The 16,520-nt window shown below is 42.1% G+C and overlaps 1 protein-coding gene across 1 annotated transcript in view; it reads left to right on the forward strand.

The window, feature by feature from the left end:
• Positions 1-13,349: 13,349 nt before the first annotated feature.
• The window catches only part of LOC101541048 (aldehyde oxidase 2), an 84,162-nt gene continuing 80,991 nt past the window's right edge, over positions 13,350-16,520 (forward strand). Inside the window, exons 1-2 of the mRNA XM_055122445.1 lie at positions 13,350-13,403; positions 15,870-15,927. Coding sequence (XP_054978420.1) covers positions 13,350-13,403; positions 15,870-15,927 — 112 coding nt within the window. The remainder of the gene's footprint in view (positions 13,404-15,869; positions 15,928-16,520) is intronic.

Consider the following 16,520-nt stretch of genomic DNA (forward strand, 5'->3'; position numbering starts at 1 on the left):
ACAGATTTTAATTCATAATTGACTTCCTTTAAATATTTTTGTCCAGTATAATGATATTCTATTATGACTATTGTAGAATTAAAAATTTTTTGAACAGAAATGAATTCTCGGGGCTGGAGTGATAGCATAGCGGGTAAGGTGTTTGCCTTTCATGCAGCCAACCTGGGTTCAATTCCCAGCATCCCATATGGTCCCCTGAACACTGCCAGGCATAATTCTTTTTTTTTTAATTTAATAGTTTATTTTTAATTAGTGAGTCAACGTGAGGGTACAGTTACAGATTTATACATTTTTGTGCTCATGTTTCTCCCTTACAAAGTTTGATAACCCATCCCTTCACCAGTGCCCATTCTCCACCACCAGTAAACCCAACATCCCTCCCCCCCCTCCCCAGTCCTGTCTCCCCCCACCCCCACACTGCCACTATGGCAGGGTATTCCCTTTTGCTCTCTCTCTCTGATTAGGTGTTGTGGTTTGCAATAAAGGTGTTGAGTGGCCATTGTGTTCAGTCTCTAGTCTATATTGGGCCCGCATCATTTTTCCCCCACATGACCTCCAACCACATTTTACTTGGTGTTCCCTTCTCTGAGTTGCCCAGAATGAGAGACCAGCCTCCAAGTGCCAGGCATAATTCTTGAATGAAGACCCAGGAATAACCCCTATGCATCGCCGGGTGTGACCAAAAAGAAAAAAATTAATTCTCATAAGATTTTCTCCTTGGAAAAAATATTTTGAGTATGGAAGCGCTGAGGGGGAAAAAAAACACACCCAAGTCACAGTCTAAGTGTGATGCTTGAAGTCATTCTTGTGAAAAAGTCAGCTATTAACTACTAGTTGCAGAACATCCTCTTAAAACATTTTATGAGTTTTAAAATTCTTATCTTTCAAAAAAAAGATGCCTTTTGTTCCAGCTAAAATATTACTGTATCAGATTTTCAAAATGCAGAATGCAAAATGTTCAGGGTGTGAAAATTTCTGCATGTGTGATGACGATAAATGCTTTCTCTTATGAACTTAATTCAGACTTAAATTTCTTCCTTTTTGGAGATAACCTATTTGTCATAAAGCCATGAAAGCCTAAAAGTCTGTGGTTTACAATGAAAAAATGTGCAAAATTATTGTGTGACTCGGAGGAACCCTGAAGCTCTGAGTAGCTTCAAAAAGTCTAAAATAATTAAAGCCATTCTTTTATCCAAAGTACAAAAAAAAATTTAAGTTGACAGTATTAATGTTAGTGATTAAAACTAGTAGCATTGATATTGATTTATTTATGATAAATTTATTACTTTGGGTATAAATAATAGTAAGTCCAATATTGGAGAACCCTAAGAGGCACCAGAGACAGTCTAGAGAGGCAAAGTAACACTTACCCACCTCCACTGGCAGAAATATAGAAGCAGGAAGGCGGGGCTGGAGTGATAGCACAGCAGGTAGGGTGTTTGCCTTGCATGTGGCCGACCCAGGTTCGATTCCCAGCATCCCATATGGTCCCCCAAGCACCACCAGGAGTAATTCCTGAGTGCATGAACCATGAGTAAGACCTGTACATCGCCAGGTGTGACCCAAAAACAAACAAACAAAAAAAAAAAAGAATAAGAAGTGGGAAGGCTGTCAATGTTCTTATAGACTTTGACTTTTTGAACTCCTCACACATTCCCAGACCCAGAGACAGGAAGTATCAGCCAACCCACTTGGCAATCCTGACCTGCTTTTTTTTTTTTTATTAGTGAGTCACAGTGAGGGTACAGTTACAGATTTATACATTTTTGAGCTCATGTTTCCCTCATGCAAAGTTCGAGAACCCATCCCTTCACCAGTGCCCATTCTCCATCACAAATAAACCCAGCATCCCTCCCACCCACCCCAATCCCATTTCCCCCCACCCCACCCTGCCACTGTGGCAGGGTATTCCCTTTTGTTCTCTCTCTCTAATTAGGTGTTGTGGCTTGCAATAAAGGTGTTGAATGGCCATTGTGTTCAGTCTCTAGTCTATATTTAGCACACATCACCCTTCCCCCATGTGGCCTCCAACCACATTTTACTTGGTGTTCCCTTCTCTATCTGAGTTGCCCTCTCCCAAGAATGTGAGGCCAGCTTCCTGACCTGCTTTTCAAAATTTTCTCTCCATACCCCAACACCTTCCAAAAGAATAAACTGTCCTTCACATTCATCATTTTCAGGTGAAGCTTTACAGCAGTTACCCAGCCTATAAGCAAAAGAATCCCATTTCCACATAACCTAAGATCTCACTGACACTCAGCTTCCCATACACCCAACAGTTTGACTCAGCCAAGAAGGAAGAATTGATGCTGGAGTACTGTAAAGCACTGGTTCCACTACCACTCAAAGGACAATCAATCACAAGACAATGACACAGGTTGAGAACAACTAGGTAGAAGGCTGGAAGACTATGAACTCATTTCCTCAAAGTAAACAAATCTTAGCTGTACAGTCATAAGGATGTAGGTATCATGAATACCTCCCTAAATCATGTAGATCTCTTGACTTTCTTGCCAAATGATGTTGGAGGGACATTCTTCTGTTCTGCCCACCTTGGTCTTTCTAGGTTAGTGCATGGAGTTGGGGGACAGAGAGACTTTTCTCAGGGACAAGAAAAGTGTGCCATGAGTACCTTTGTAACATGAATGCCAACATCCCACCAACCCCACAAAGCAGTCATCAAACTACCTAAAATTCACTTGATCTTTGTAGTTTGTGACAAGATCCACAACCCCTAAGTTCTCTGGGAATGCTGGCATCGTGTTTAGAGTGAGAAACTGCTCTTTACAGGAAAAAGAAAGTAATCCTGACCTCTGCTCCAATTTCCAAGTCGTTGTCTACAGTCCCAGAAATAATTTCAAGAAAAGACAAGGAGTGAAAAGTCCAGGGAATATGAAGAAGGAGAAAGAGAGGTAGGGAAAGAAAGTGGAAGAGATAAGAAGGGAGACCGATAGAAAAACACATTCAAGAAAGAACATGGGCTTCTCCAACGGGAAGGAAGCCCTGTAAAGTAAAAGAAAGGAATTAAACATCCCAACTTGACATGAGGGCAACTCTAGAATGGGCATATTCTTGTACTGCTTGCCTTTACAAAGTTGGTTTCATAACTTTTCATAACCAAACTGCCCTTGCTTGGGTACTTCTACATCCTTTAAAGTGTTGCTAGGGCGTTGTCAAAGGGAAATAGTTTGAAGTTTGGGATGGCAATCTTCATTGTTTTTATTATATTTGTTCCCGTTGAAATTTCTCCTCTAGTGGGTTTGCCAAGCACAGTCTTCTCTGAGCTGGGGCTGTTTCACACAGCCACACAGCATTTCCAGCCAATTAGTCTTTTCTGGCCTTTGTTTCTGCATTTCAAAGGGTTTCAAACCTTCAAGCCTTTGAGCTGGCAACAGAGTTCTTATTTAATCTGTATCTTGGTTTTATCATTTCCCAAGGAACTCATTGCCAGGGGCTCCCTGTTTATTGTCTGCTTTGATAAAAAAAAATGCTTTTTAATAGAAAAAGAACAGTAAGGTATTTTTAGAAAGGATGGGTTGTAGCCTGGTGGCTTAAATACGTTTCCTCATGCCCTGGTACCTGGAAGCACACTTCTGTGGGCTGATACCCCAAGGCATACTTCTGTTGTATGTGAAAATAAATATTTCTTATTAATGTTTCCATCCTTTTTCCCTTTAGTACAAGATTAGGGGAACATTTTTTATATTTTCCAACCATCCCTGCCCAAAAAAAGTTTTCTGATATTGAACTTCTTTGCATTGGTTTTAAATGAGGAAGGGAAGAGACCTTTTCGTCAAAACAGAGTTGGGAGTAGAGCTTTATATGTAGGCATTTAATGACCAACCAAGTCACAAGCGAGGCAAGCACTCTACCACTGTACTGTCACTCCAGCCAGAACTTTAATTAATTATTTATTTATAACTTTAATTATGTCAGAGTTTATAGGGCCATCCTGAGGAATTAGTCAGAATGAATTCTGAAGTATCTTCACTTTAAAACACAGAACTTCAGGTTTTTATGGTATTGACAAATAACTTATCTTTAATAGAAGAGAATTTTACATTTGATGCATGTTAAGAGGCAAATACCTATCATTTTCTAGGTTCCTAGTAATTCCAATCTCCTGACTGATCAAAGATGTTATTTAACATTTTGGGTATGAGGTAAAATGCATCCTAGATGTGAGCAAAATGCAACTCAATTCAATTCTCAATTAAATTTGAGAATTTAATGTCCGTAGCATTAGCATGATAAAGGATTTCCTGTGCTGGTGGGTTCTTAAGAATTGTGTGAAAGATTTGCTTGTGAAACTTAGAAGATTAAAAATTAGAGATTACATAAGGCCCAAAAGAGAAGACAGAGAGGGAGAGAGAGACAGAGACAGAGACAGAGACAGAGACAGACAGAGAGAGAAGAAAAGTGCCTGCCATAGTGGCAGGATGTGGGATGGGGAGTCAGGAGAGAAACTGGGACCATGGTGGTGGGAAAAATACACAGTGAAGGGACGAGTGTTGGAACACTATATGACTGAAATCCAATCATGAACAGCTTTGCAAATGTGTATATCACTGTGATTCTATTAAAAAATAAATTAAAAACAAATGGAAAAAATTTAAATAAAAATAAATAAATACCAAGCTGCCACTGTCACTGTCATCCCGTTGCTCATTGATTTGCTTGAGCAGGCACCAGTAACATCTCCATTGTGAAACTTGTTGTTACTGTTTTTGGCATATTGAATACGCCACGGGTAGCTTGCCAGGCTCTGTCGTGCGGGCAAGGTACTCTCAGTAGCTTGCCAGGCTCTCCCTGAGGGACACAGGAATCAACCCAGGTCAACCGCATGCAAGGCCCTACCCGCTGCGCTATCGCTCCAGCCCAAATACCAAGCTAGTGAAATTAAAAATAAATAAATAGTTTATTTTTTAGTTAGAGTTTATTGTATAGTTTAAGCAGATGGTTCCAGGTCCATCCCCAAATGTCCAGGCCTTTTCTTCACCCATGAACAACATCACTTGTCCCATACATTGTTCCAGTCCCATCCCCTGCAGTCCACTCACACCCATATACAGTGGTTAGGTCCCATCCCTGGGTCACTCTATCCCATGTAGGCTTTCCTTGTCTGAAATTGTGTCCCTGAGCAGTTCCTGGACTGTACCCTAATGGTTCCCTGACATTTTATCCTAGCTTTCCTTAGTCTCTGGCCACAGTTGTGCTCTGGACCTGTAGCTGGTCCTCTCAACAGTACCCCAGCAGTTCCTGTCATTCTGTCCCAACTTTCCTAGTCTCCAGCCACAGGCCACATGCACGTGGGTGAGACTCCTGTGCTTAGTATCTGTCCCTTGCCTGGGCATCCAAACCCTCCCTGAATTTGAATGTTTCTGCACCCTGCCTGTATCCTGCCCACCTGAGCCTGTGAGGCTGTCTGTACTCAGCCATTTGTCTGGGGAGGGAGTCCTACTGATCCAGCAGTCTACTGGTCATGTTCAAAGAAAGAGAGTGCTCGGATTTAGGAAGTGAGCATTCAGAGAGGGAAAGTGGGGCTGGGGGTCTCATTTATCTCCTGCCATATCCCACCCCCAGGCATACCATTACCCATTTTGATTGGCTACCTGTTTGATGGGCGAGATTTTAGGTGACTTACTAAATTCCCCTGGCATTCCACCCTTCCACTTTTGCTGTATCAACCCCTCTACTTCCCACTTGACATAAATCATTCCAAAAGTCACTGCAGGATTTGCATCTCCCCGATGATAAGCGATGGAATAGTGCTCCATGGTTGAAAGCCTGCCTCATGAGCTGGGGGAGAAAGCCACTGGAACAGAGAAGGGATCACTGAGTCAATGATGGTTGGAGGGATCATTCGGGATGGGAGATGTGTGCTGAAAGTAAATAAAGAACCAAATATGATGGCCTTTCAGTATCTGTATTGCAAACCATAATGCCCAAAAGTATAGAGAGATTATGGGGAAAGTTGTCTGCCACAGAGGCAGGGAGAGGGCGGGGGATGGCGGGGGGCGGGGAGATACTGGGGACATTAGTGGTGGAAAATGCACTGGTGGAGGGATGGGTGTTCGATCATTGTATGACTGAAACTCAAACATGAAAGTTTGATAGCTGTATTTCAAGGTGATTCAATGAAAAAAAAAGTCACTGCAGAAGAGTTCGGTTTGTAGTGAAGTTATTGCTAGGCTGTTATCAAGGGAAAAGACTGCAAGCTTCTGGTGGTCTTTCCTATTCTTACTAGGCCTTTCTTGAATTGTATTCTCTCTTAAAGGGGTGGCTGCTTCACTCACATTCTTTTCAGAACTTTGAACTTTGTTCTTCAGGAATTATCTCCAAAGAGTGAAAGAGAGGGGTGGTGGGAGGGATACTGGGAACATTGGTGGAAGAGAATGGGCACTGGTGGAGGGATATAAACCAAATGCAAACATGAAAGTTCGTAAGTTTATAACTGTACCTCACGGTGATTCACTAATAACATTTTTTTAAATAAAATAAATTTAAAAAAAGAATTCAAAAACTAGAGCTGGAGTGGGTAAGGCACAGGCCTTACACACAGCTGACCGTAGTTTGATCCTTGGCACAAAAAAAAAAAAAAAAGTGTGAAAGAGGAGGCTTCGGTTTCCCTTTGCCCACTACTGTTTGTGATTCCAGTTTAGGTGATTTAAGTCTACATTTTTTATATTGCTGAAAATTCCTGGATTCTTTCTAAGACAAGGTAATTTATACTTTTCGAAGACCATAAATTCTGCTCCAGCTTTTTAGCTCACAGACAACCTGAAGATAAGAGACAACACTTAGACAGATGGTCTAATAGGTAACCTAAAATAAATAGACAGTCCCAACATCCTAAATGGAAATACTTATAAGGAATTAATATGATCTTCGCAGCACAAAAGAAACTCCATGCATTGTTTGTAACCATCTTGTCACTTGATAAGTATCACAAAGGCCCAGTTTTCCTATAAAAACCCCACAAACAAAATCACATTTAACTTAGACCTATATATACTAATTTCCTCCCCTGCTGGCTGTGTGTGTGTGGCGGGGGTTGGGGCCCTTTTACTTCTACTTACTTTCTAATAAGTTTTTCTATTTTCTAATTCTGAGCATGGTCATCTTTACTACTCAGTATTTTCATTCAGGAAAATATTTCATTCAGCAACGAAAATATTGAGGAACCTGGAAACTACGGACCGACAAGAGACTCCCTTCACCACTACTGCATCAAAGCGGGGCCAGCATTCTGGCTTGGGTTGGCAGCAGACTGATTCCTTTTCTAATCATATCTTGTTCTTATGCCTTTTATTTTTTTTTTGCTTTTTGGGTCACATCTGGCAAGGCACAGGGGTCACTTCTGGCTCTGCACTCAGGAATTGCCCCTGGCAGTGCTCAGGGGACCATATGGGATGCTGGGAATCGAACCTGGGTCGGCCGCATGCAAGGCAAACGCCCTACCCACTGTGCTATTGCTCCAGCCCCCTCTTATGCCTTCTTGAAACTCCCCGTCAACCACCCACCCCCACTTGACTAAGGAGAGTCCACTCTCTTGGACTTGTTTGGCTCCATCTTTGGAAAGCTTAAAGCTCACAGTAGCGCACTAGGGATACTGAAGCAGTAGCCAGTACTTTCCCATTAATCAGTGAACAAGATTCCCACCCCAGAAATAAGATTAGTTTTAATTGTGGGGAAAGACAGTGCCAAAGAGGATTAGTTCTTTCATTAGATAACAAAGTATTAGATATAACCTAGAAGACCTTTTTGTAATTAACCACAAGTGTGTGTGTGTGTGTGTGTGTGTGTGTGTGTGTGTGTCCCCATACCTGTGGTTTCTTCCACCCACCAGAACAATCTGTTTAAAAGTAAAGATTGCTATTTTTCTTTCTCTTTTTGCTTCATTAAAAAACCACAAACAGAAAACTGTGCTTGTAGTTGCTTTGTTCCCTTGTTAATAAGACCTGATTATCACAAAACCTTGGCAGCAATTTCACTCTGCCTTCTCACTGTGGGAAAACTTGAGTTCCTTCAGGAGTGGCTTTGCAGGTTTCAGAAGGACAGAAAAACAGAAGTGCAGCCTCACTCCCAGCCCTCAGGATAAGGCAATAACCTTTTTGTGTAATTTGTTTACACTTCACAAGATTTCATGCAAACAAAAGCTTGCCTGGCTGAAACAAGTTAGGAAAACACTTCTCCAAAGCCATTCAAGGTCAGATTTCTGTGTCCCAGTATTGAGTTACTTCAGTCAAAGGACCTTTCATCCCTTCTGATTCTGATACCATAATCCCACCCTATTGCTCTTGAACTGCTCTTCTACATCAAATTTGTATTTTATGTTGATTCTGAAGAGTTTATGGCTACAAATATTTTTAAAATACCATGCTTCATGTTTTTCCTTGGCAGTAGACATATTCCTACAAAGATGAATTCTCTGCTTTGAAAGGACAGAGTTGGATGTGACAAAACTAAGGACCATAAAAACAATCCCATGGAGGGTACTCTTCAGTGGAAGCACCATTCCCCATTAAAGGTGACCACTTCTCCCCAGCCTGCATCCCACCTCCTCCACCCCTAATTCTCATGAAATTCTGATTCACCTTCTAAAATCCACAATGTCTTTTCATTCATCTTCCAAAATCCACAATGTCCCCTCAGGAGGGTCTTCCATGATCCCTCATGATCCCTCTCTCCAAAACAAAATTGAATCCCCTCACTTTTGTGCTTTTCACAATAGTAAATATTTAATCACTTGTTGTCTCTTGTTATCTGTAAATTTGTTAGACAAGGAAATATTATAGAACATGTTTTCCACCATGCCTCTGCCATTTATTTAGTAAGGAGCCTTGGTGCAAACAAGTGCTCAATAAGTACTGCAGAAATGAATAAATAAATAATGTCAACTCATCTAAAATTTTAATTTAATTAATTAATTTTGTATCGCTGGGGATCAAACCCAGAGTCTCACACATGAAAAGCACACATTCTACCATTGATCCATCATCCTGGCTTCTTCATTCAAAGTATTTTAGGGGGAAATAGGTATTTCAGGAAGTCCACCAAGGATTTACTAACTCCTGAAATGAACAAATTGTCACACATGCAGAGCGTTGTGGGAGATACACTATGTGAATCTGCAAAAGTTTATTACCTAATTGGGAAAATGAAATGCAAACATATTAACTATGGCAAATAAAAGACTGGTTTCCTGGCTTCTGGCTTATTAAATGAAAGGCGGGGAGGTGAGAGGGAAGTCATCAACATTAAGTGAAAGAAAAAGAAGAGGGAGGGTTGATGCTGCTTTTTGGTTATTAGGTCAAGGGCCTGCGATCACAAAAGGACAGGAATAATATTGTTAACACACAAGCCTGGAAAAAACTTCATTCATTTAGCTAATGTTTATAGGGCCTGGACTCTGTGGCAGACACTGTCCTGACCGTGGGATGACTACGCTGACCTAGTCCTCATGTATCTATGTTAGGGTATAATGAGTGCTATAAGGGAAATAAAACAGGGTTATAGACAAGAGAGCAACAGAAGCTTTACACTACACTACTAGTGAGGGAAGACCTCAGGCCCAAATTGCAAGAAGCCACCAGCAGGCCAGAATCTGAGAGATGAAAAACGAAGGTAGAATGAAAATTTGGGATAGGGAATTAATTCACACATTCATGGATAGGAGAAATTCCAATGAGTCGGCTATTGTAAGTCAATGACAATAGGATTAAAGATATGCTCAGAACGGTGGTTAGGGCTAATCCTAAGGGGACTCATTGAAAAGCACATGGGGTTTCACTAAACTCAATAAGAGACCATTGATTGCACCCGAAGTTCACTTGTTCTGTGTGGCACGGGAATTGATCAGTACCACTCTATTTTTTTGGGAAACCATGAACTCAGGACTGGAGCGAGAAATAGCTCTTTGCAGGAAAAGTCAATCCTAGACCTTACCCAGGCTGTTCTAATCCCTTATCTGTCCTCCAAAGAAAAAGAACTTTTAGTAGGAAATATGCAGTGAAATAAAAGCAGCATTTATTTGGAAATTTTGAGGAAGAGGAAAGAGAGGAGCCTCAGGGAAAAGAGTGAATGGCTCAAGAGAGAGCACAGGCTTCTTCCCAAAGTCAGAGAGAGCTGGGGGCACACACTTCATGAGGGCAGGTGAGGGCAGTGTGTGCACAGGCAGCCTGGTTGTGGCAACACAAACACTCAGACAATACAAGAGCATGCCTCCTTTGTTCAAGTTGGCTTTATATATACTTTTCCAAAATTTGCCCCAATAAGACTTTCCACCCGGGGAAGAGTCCAATCTGCTGCGAGAGTTTTTGTCAAGGAGGAGAACTGGGAGCAGTTCATGCTCTCTTCGATAGTCTTTTCCTGGTCTTTGTTCCTGCCGCAGCTTTTCTCAGAGAGGGGTGCAGCCTTCTCTGGGTCTGTTGTGTATCAGTGAAAGGTCTTATCAGGCCTTGGTACCTGTGTTTACAAAGTGGATTCTGTCTGGCATTTATGTTTTTATTTTGTTTGCTTGTGTTTTTTTCTCTTGGGGGCGATGGTGAGTGAGGGGGGATTATGAAAATAATTTTATTTGATGTCTTTTTGAAAAATTATATCTTTATAAAAACCTGTCTATGGATACTCATAAGACTTTTATTATAATTACCCAAACTCAGTCACTACTAAGATACCCCTAAGTAGGTGAATGGGTAAATAAATTGTGGTCCCTCCAGACAGGCTAAAAAGATTCAGTACAAAAACAAAAATGAGCTGTGAAGTCATAAAAGTCATGGAGGAAACCTAAATGTATATTAATAAATTTCAAAAGCCATTATGAAAAGAATAAATTTATGAATTCAAATAGATAAATGTTTTTTAAAAAATTAAATCACTGTGAGATACACAATTACAAAGTTGTTTATTTGGACCTCAGTCATTCAATGTTCCAACACCCATCCCTTCACCAGTGTACGTTTTCCACCACCAGTGTCCCCATTTTCCCTCCGGCCACCGGCCACCCCCAGCCTGCCACAATGGCGAACACTTTTCTTTTTTCTCTCACTCTCTCTCTTTCCTTTTGGGCATTATGGTTGGCAATGCAGGTATTGAAAGGTTATCATGTTTGTTCCTTTACCTACTTTCAGCACTTCAGCTCTTATACAGAGTGATCATTCCCAACTATCATTGTCATAGTGGACCCTTCACTGTCCAAATTGTCCTCCCCCACCACCAGTTGTGGCAAACTTCCAACCATGGACCGGTCCTCCTGGCCCTTGTTTCTACTGCTCTTGGGTATTAGTAGCATACTACATTGGTTTATTTCCAACAAATGAGTGCTGTCATTCTATGTCTGTCCCTCTCCTTCTGACTCATTTCACTCAGCATGATACTCTCTACATCCATCCATTTATAAGCAAATTTCATGTTTGTTTATTTTGGTGCCACATAAGATGGTGTTTAGGACTTATTCCTGGTTCAATTCTCAGGGCTCACTCCTGGAGGGCACAAAGGACCATATAGAGTGCCAGGGATAGAACCCAGCCTCATGCAAGGCAAAAGCACTACTCACTGTACTGTCACTCTGGCCCAGGTCTTTAGGAGTTTAGGGCTAAAACAGAGTAACTTCGTCAAATCCCCAAATCCACAGCTTTATTTTTTATTATTTCCAGAGGGTTTCCCTTACTCCATATCTGCCTGCTTCAACAATGCCATCTTCAACTTCTCTCGTGAGCCTATTGTGGATTCAGTTAGCTTGTGCAGAGGCAGCATAGATGCCACAACACATGCACTCAGGCAAAACAAGCACATACTTCCTCTATCCAAGTTGTCTTTCAAGTTCAAGGGTTCAAGTCATGGGCACAACCACATGAACACCTAATCACATATTGTACATTCACGTATGCACATTCTTGACTCTCACAGGTGTATGAAGACAGCATGCTTGGGACTGAGGTGCTAGAAATGTAAAGAATGGGAGGAGTAACCGATTCCATTTGCTTAGGGGTATTTTCCAAAACAGGCTGGAGCGATAGCACAGTGGGTAGGGTGTTTGCCTTGCATGCAACCAATCCAGGTACAATTCCTCCATCCCTCTCAGAGAGCCCGGCAAGTTACCGAGAATATCTCACTCGCACAGCAGAGCCTGGCATGCTACCTGTGGCATATTGAATATGCCAAAAACAGTAGCAACCAGTCTCACAATGAAGACGTTACTGGTGCCCACTTGAGCAAATAGATGAGCAACAGGATGACAGTGACAGTGATACAGTGATTTTCCAAAATAAGTCTGGGGTGAGGACAATCTAAAGCCATGTCTAGGCTTCTTTCCTCAGCGGTAGAGAGTGGCTTCCTCAGGTGACCATGCCAGGTGTATGTCAGGGTTTTGCTGTCTGGCCACAAACACTGCCCCATAGTCAGTTCACCTTCCAGTGAAAGGGGTGACTAATGATGATGCCCCAGGACTCCATGCACTAGAGAAGCAAGTGCTGAGAGACAGAGTCCAGCCTCTTCTCCTGCAACCAGATCACATGGGCTGCCGCCTGCTTCACCCACAGGTGAGGTCAAATTCTGGAAAAAGATTAAGAACAACCTGATTTTATTTACAAATAACTGAGGATATTCCAAAAGACAGGAAATGGTTTTTATGATTATTGTTAAAGCATTTTTCTCTGCAACTACCTGTGTTTTAAACCAGGAGATCTTCACTTTAAGATCTTACCCACTTGCTTTCTACACTACCCTGGAGCACTGATTGCACCCTCTAGGACCCCACTTATGAGTGTGTAAGGTGCTTTCTCTGACTTAGATTGCTAATATCCCAGGGAACAATCCAGTGTAAACTGGAGGAATATGGAGAAGTCGGGCAGAGGCAACAGTCCACATCTCTATTTGAACATGGGCAAAGACTGAATTTGTTCATTCAATGTCTCTATATGGAGAATGAGAATGTTGGGGAAAGGGAGAGGACTCGGGAAATCCTCTTCTAGCTCTTTTGGAGGATGAACTTTATCCAGGGTAAGTCCCTGGGACTGAAACAGCATGCAGAGAAGGCTTATGGCGTTTATGGTGCTCAGGCTGAATCCCTCCATTTCAGAAAAAAAGCAGGAAGAAGTAGGAGCTGGGTGGGAAAGTAGCCTGAAAGCCAGGATTGGTGAGAAGCAGAGGGAGGCAGAAGGAAGAGGCTGGGTGCACAGGTGCCCTGGACTTAAAAGGCCAGGAATGAGGCAGTCTCCACCCCCAGCCCTGCTCACTATCCCTTCAAGCTGCTGCTCGGGCACAGGGAGGGATTGCAGTGGCTTGGACCTAAAGCCCTTCTGTACCTGTTGCCAAAGAGCAGTCCCCCCTTGAGGTGAACAGACACAATGCCTTGTTCATGGAGATCCGATGAGTTGGTTTTCTTTGTGAACGGGAAGAAGGTGAGTGCTGGGGGTTGTACCATGGTTTGCAAAGACAGTTACTTAAGGGGAACTTTTCTGTCTCATTTGGACTGAATTCCTCTCCAGTCAGGGACTAGAAACCCTGTTAAAGAAAGGTATATAAACCTATACCATTCCTCCCACAGATTGAATTCAGCCCCTGGGAATGTGGGTACCCAGTAAAGTGGGAGTCTGGGGAGCTCATCATCCATTCTTTGGTGCCAGACAGTCATGGCTGCCATCCAGCCTGCCACTTGCTTTATAACTTTCTGTGAGTTATTTTGCCTCCCAGAGCATCAGACCATCTTTAGACTCTTACTTCCTATGCTATTATAAAGATCGATGGAGAAGTGCTTCTTCATTAAGCAGTCCCACCCAACCCCCATCTCCTGATGCTTATAAAGCCCTTAGCTCTGCACCTGACCCACGAAAAGCACTTTATCTTTAAAGCATCTCTTGACCTTCAGAGTCCGAAGAATAAAAAATTGAGCGTTCTTTATTTTTCTATTTATCAGCTTAACTTTTCTGTTGGTTCTCGGGTCTAAAGTCATGGTTGAAATGTGATTACCCTTTTATTTTCAACCGCCCCTTGTTTAAAGCTAAGTTCTAGGGGCAAAATATATAAGATGGAAAGAGGGTTCCTCAGTGGCCGCTTTTGCCAGGCAAGTACCACTTCAGTCCTCAATCAGTTTCACTCTAACTCCCCAGACACGCCTTCTCTGACTTGCCTCTGCTCCTACAGGGCCCCTTAGTCCTCTGGTCCCACAAACCTAAATGGGATTCACCACGTCCACCCTCCCCCATCCACAAGAGTCAACACAGAGTCTCTGAGTTTTCCTCATTTACCTGTCACCTGTATCCACTCTCCAACAACTATCATCCTCTCTTCTAAAACCATCATTCGTGGGCTGTGTTCTTGCTTCATTGCTTTCTTGATATTGCCTTTTCAGATTCCTCAATCCTTCTGAGTCAAACATGTAGAATAAAGTCACAGCTGTCAGCATAAAGACAAGTAAAGGGCTAGACAAAATCCATGTATGTGGAGTAGAAGAGTAAAGTAGATAATAGAACTCTGACCACATTCTTAGTTTTTAAAGGGCCAGAGTAAGCAGAGGAACTTACTATTCTTATTGACCAGGAGCCCATAGAGGCCTTGAAAGCAACTGAATTTTATTGATTTACTTTTTTTTGGTTTTAGTTTTGGTTTGTGGCCACACCCAGTGGTACATAGGGCTTACTCCTGATTCTGCTCAGGGTTCACTTCTGGCAGGGCCTGGGGAACCATATGAGATTCTGGGGATAGAATCCGAGTTGGATGTGTACAAGGTTATGCCCTACCCACTGTACTATCTCTCTAGGCCCATAAATTTTTAATATCTTAACTTGGAGGCATCTTTTGTGCATTTTTTTATTGTTTATAGTCTATACAAGTTTGTTTCTTCTCTGGGCATAAAAGAAAAACCCAGCATGACTAACCCACCTTCCTCTGAATCTGAATGAGAGAATGGGTAGAGATGTTTGCTGAATATCCTAAGACAAAGTCAAAGAAAATATTAGCAAATCAAATAGAAAAGAAGCACCCAAAAAGGTCCCTTATGAGTGCCAAACCCCCAGTTTTCAGAGAGAGAGAAAGAGAGAGAGAGAAAGAGAGAAAGAGAGAGTTTAATATTTAGAGCAGCACTATATTGGTACATCGGGGCTCTGCATAAGGGGACTGGTAAACCCAGGGTCCCTCCAAGGTAGCAATCTCTTCCTTCTTCCTACCTCCCCTCTGCCCTGCGACCAATATCCAACCCTTCCCCTCTAGTGTCCTTCTCTAAAGAGCCCATCACATACATACACATACACACACACAGACACAGAGTTCTTTTTCAATTCAAAATAATAATTCAACATTATGAAGGACTGAAGACTGATTTGGAAAAATAGGCTGCCTCCATACAAACAGTGGAGTAAGAGCTGAAGAGATAGTTCAACACTTTAAGTAAAATCCCCAGCAGTGCATGTCCCAGGAGCACCCAGGGATTCCCTCCACCCCACCCCATCCCCCCACACCTGCATATAGATATCCACCCCTTGCTAACACAGAGTCTAGAGTCTCCCCAGATCACCACTGGTGTGGCCCCAAAACAAATAAAGCAAAACAAAACAAAGTAGGCTAAAAACATGACAAGTACTGCTTCCAGTGGTAGAGGTGGTGGGTGGGGAGTCTGGGAACCATCCCTTATGCAGCAGGGATTCCCTCCTCTGATCACATAATTGTAGCTGTAACTTGCTTGTGGAGTCATCTGCTCCCTAAATGTGTGCAAACTTGCTTGGCCTTAGAGAACAACAAACAGGCAGATTGAATTGGGTGAATATTGAGCCCCATAGTCAAGAGATCTTGAACCCCAGTCCTTAAGTCAAGCTGACTTTGAGTCACCAATTTCACACCCCCAAATCATCTCTTTCCTGTTTCTCATGCAGGTAATAGAAAGGAATGTGGACCCAGAAGTCACGCTGCTGACCTTCCTACGAATGAACTGGACCCTTTTGTTTAAATACTGGCTGGGGTTATGTTTGTTTTAAAACCTAGCAGGGTGTGCTAATGAGTGCTAATCCAACAGCCATTCCTAACCCTGGATCTCTATTTGCTTTTAGCAATTATTTTAAGGGCATTAAGTGAATTGGGTTATTTGGAGAGGATGAAGTTTCCTGAAAGCTGCTTCTATCTTGATTAAATAGCAGTGAAATAGAAACTAAGCTCTTTATTTCAGCACGAATTACTCCTTTAAGGACTTTTTACATCCCCAAGAGGGTAATTATATAATGATGACCCAGGTTACAAATTCCCTGCGCTTGAGAATGAAACCAAATTCTCTAGAATCAGAGCATGCCTGTGTCACAGGAAAGACTGCTTTTCTTACATCGATTTTCTAATGACGAATTCCCCCGAATTCCCATAACACCAACATTTTACATTTTGAAATAGATTTTCGGAGCAGGAAACATTTTTTAAGCTGTTTTTTGGCAAGTAGATTTTTATTGGTAAGTCTAGATGGCTTCTCAGATAATTAAACAAGTTTAATTAATAAATAACAAATAACAAATGGATGTAATAGGGCCCTTGGACCCATT

This window comes from Sorex araneus, chromosome X (genome assembly GCF_027595985.1).
Source record: "Sorex araneus isolate mSorAra2 chromosome X, mSorAra2.pri, whole genome shotgun sequence".
Classification (NCBI taxonomy): Eukaryota; Metazoa; Chordata; class Mammalia; order Eulipotyphla; family Soricidae; genus Sorex; species Sorex araneus.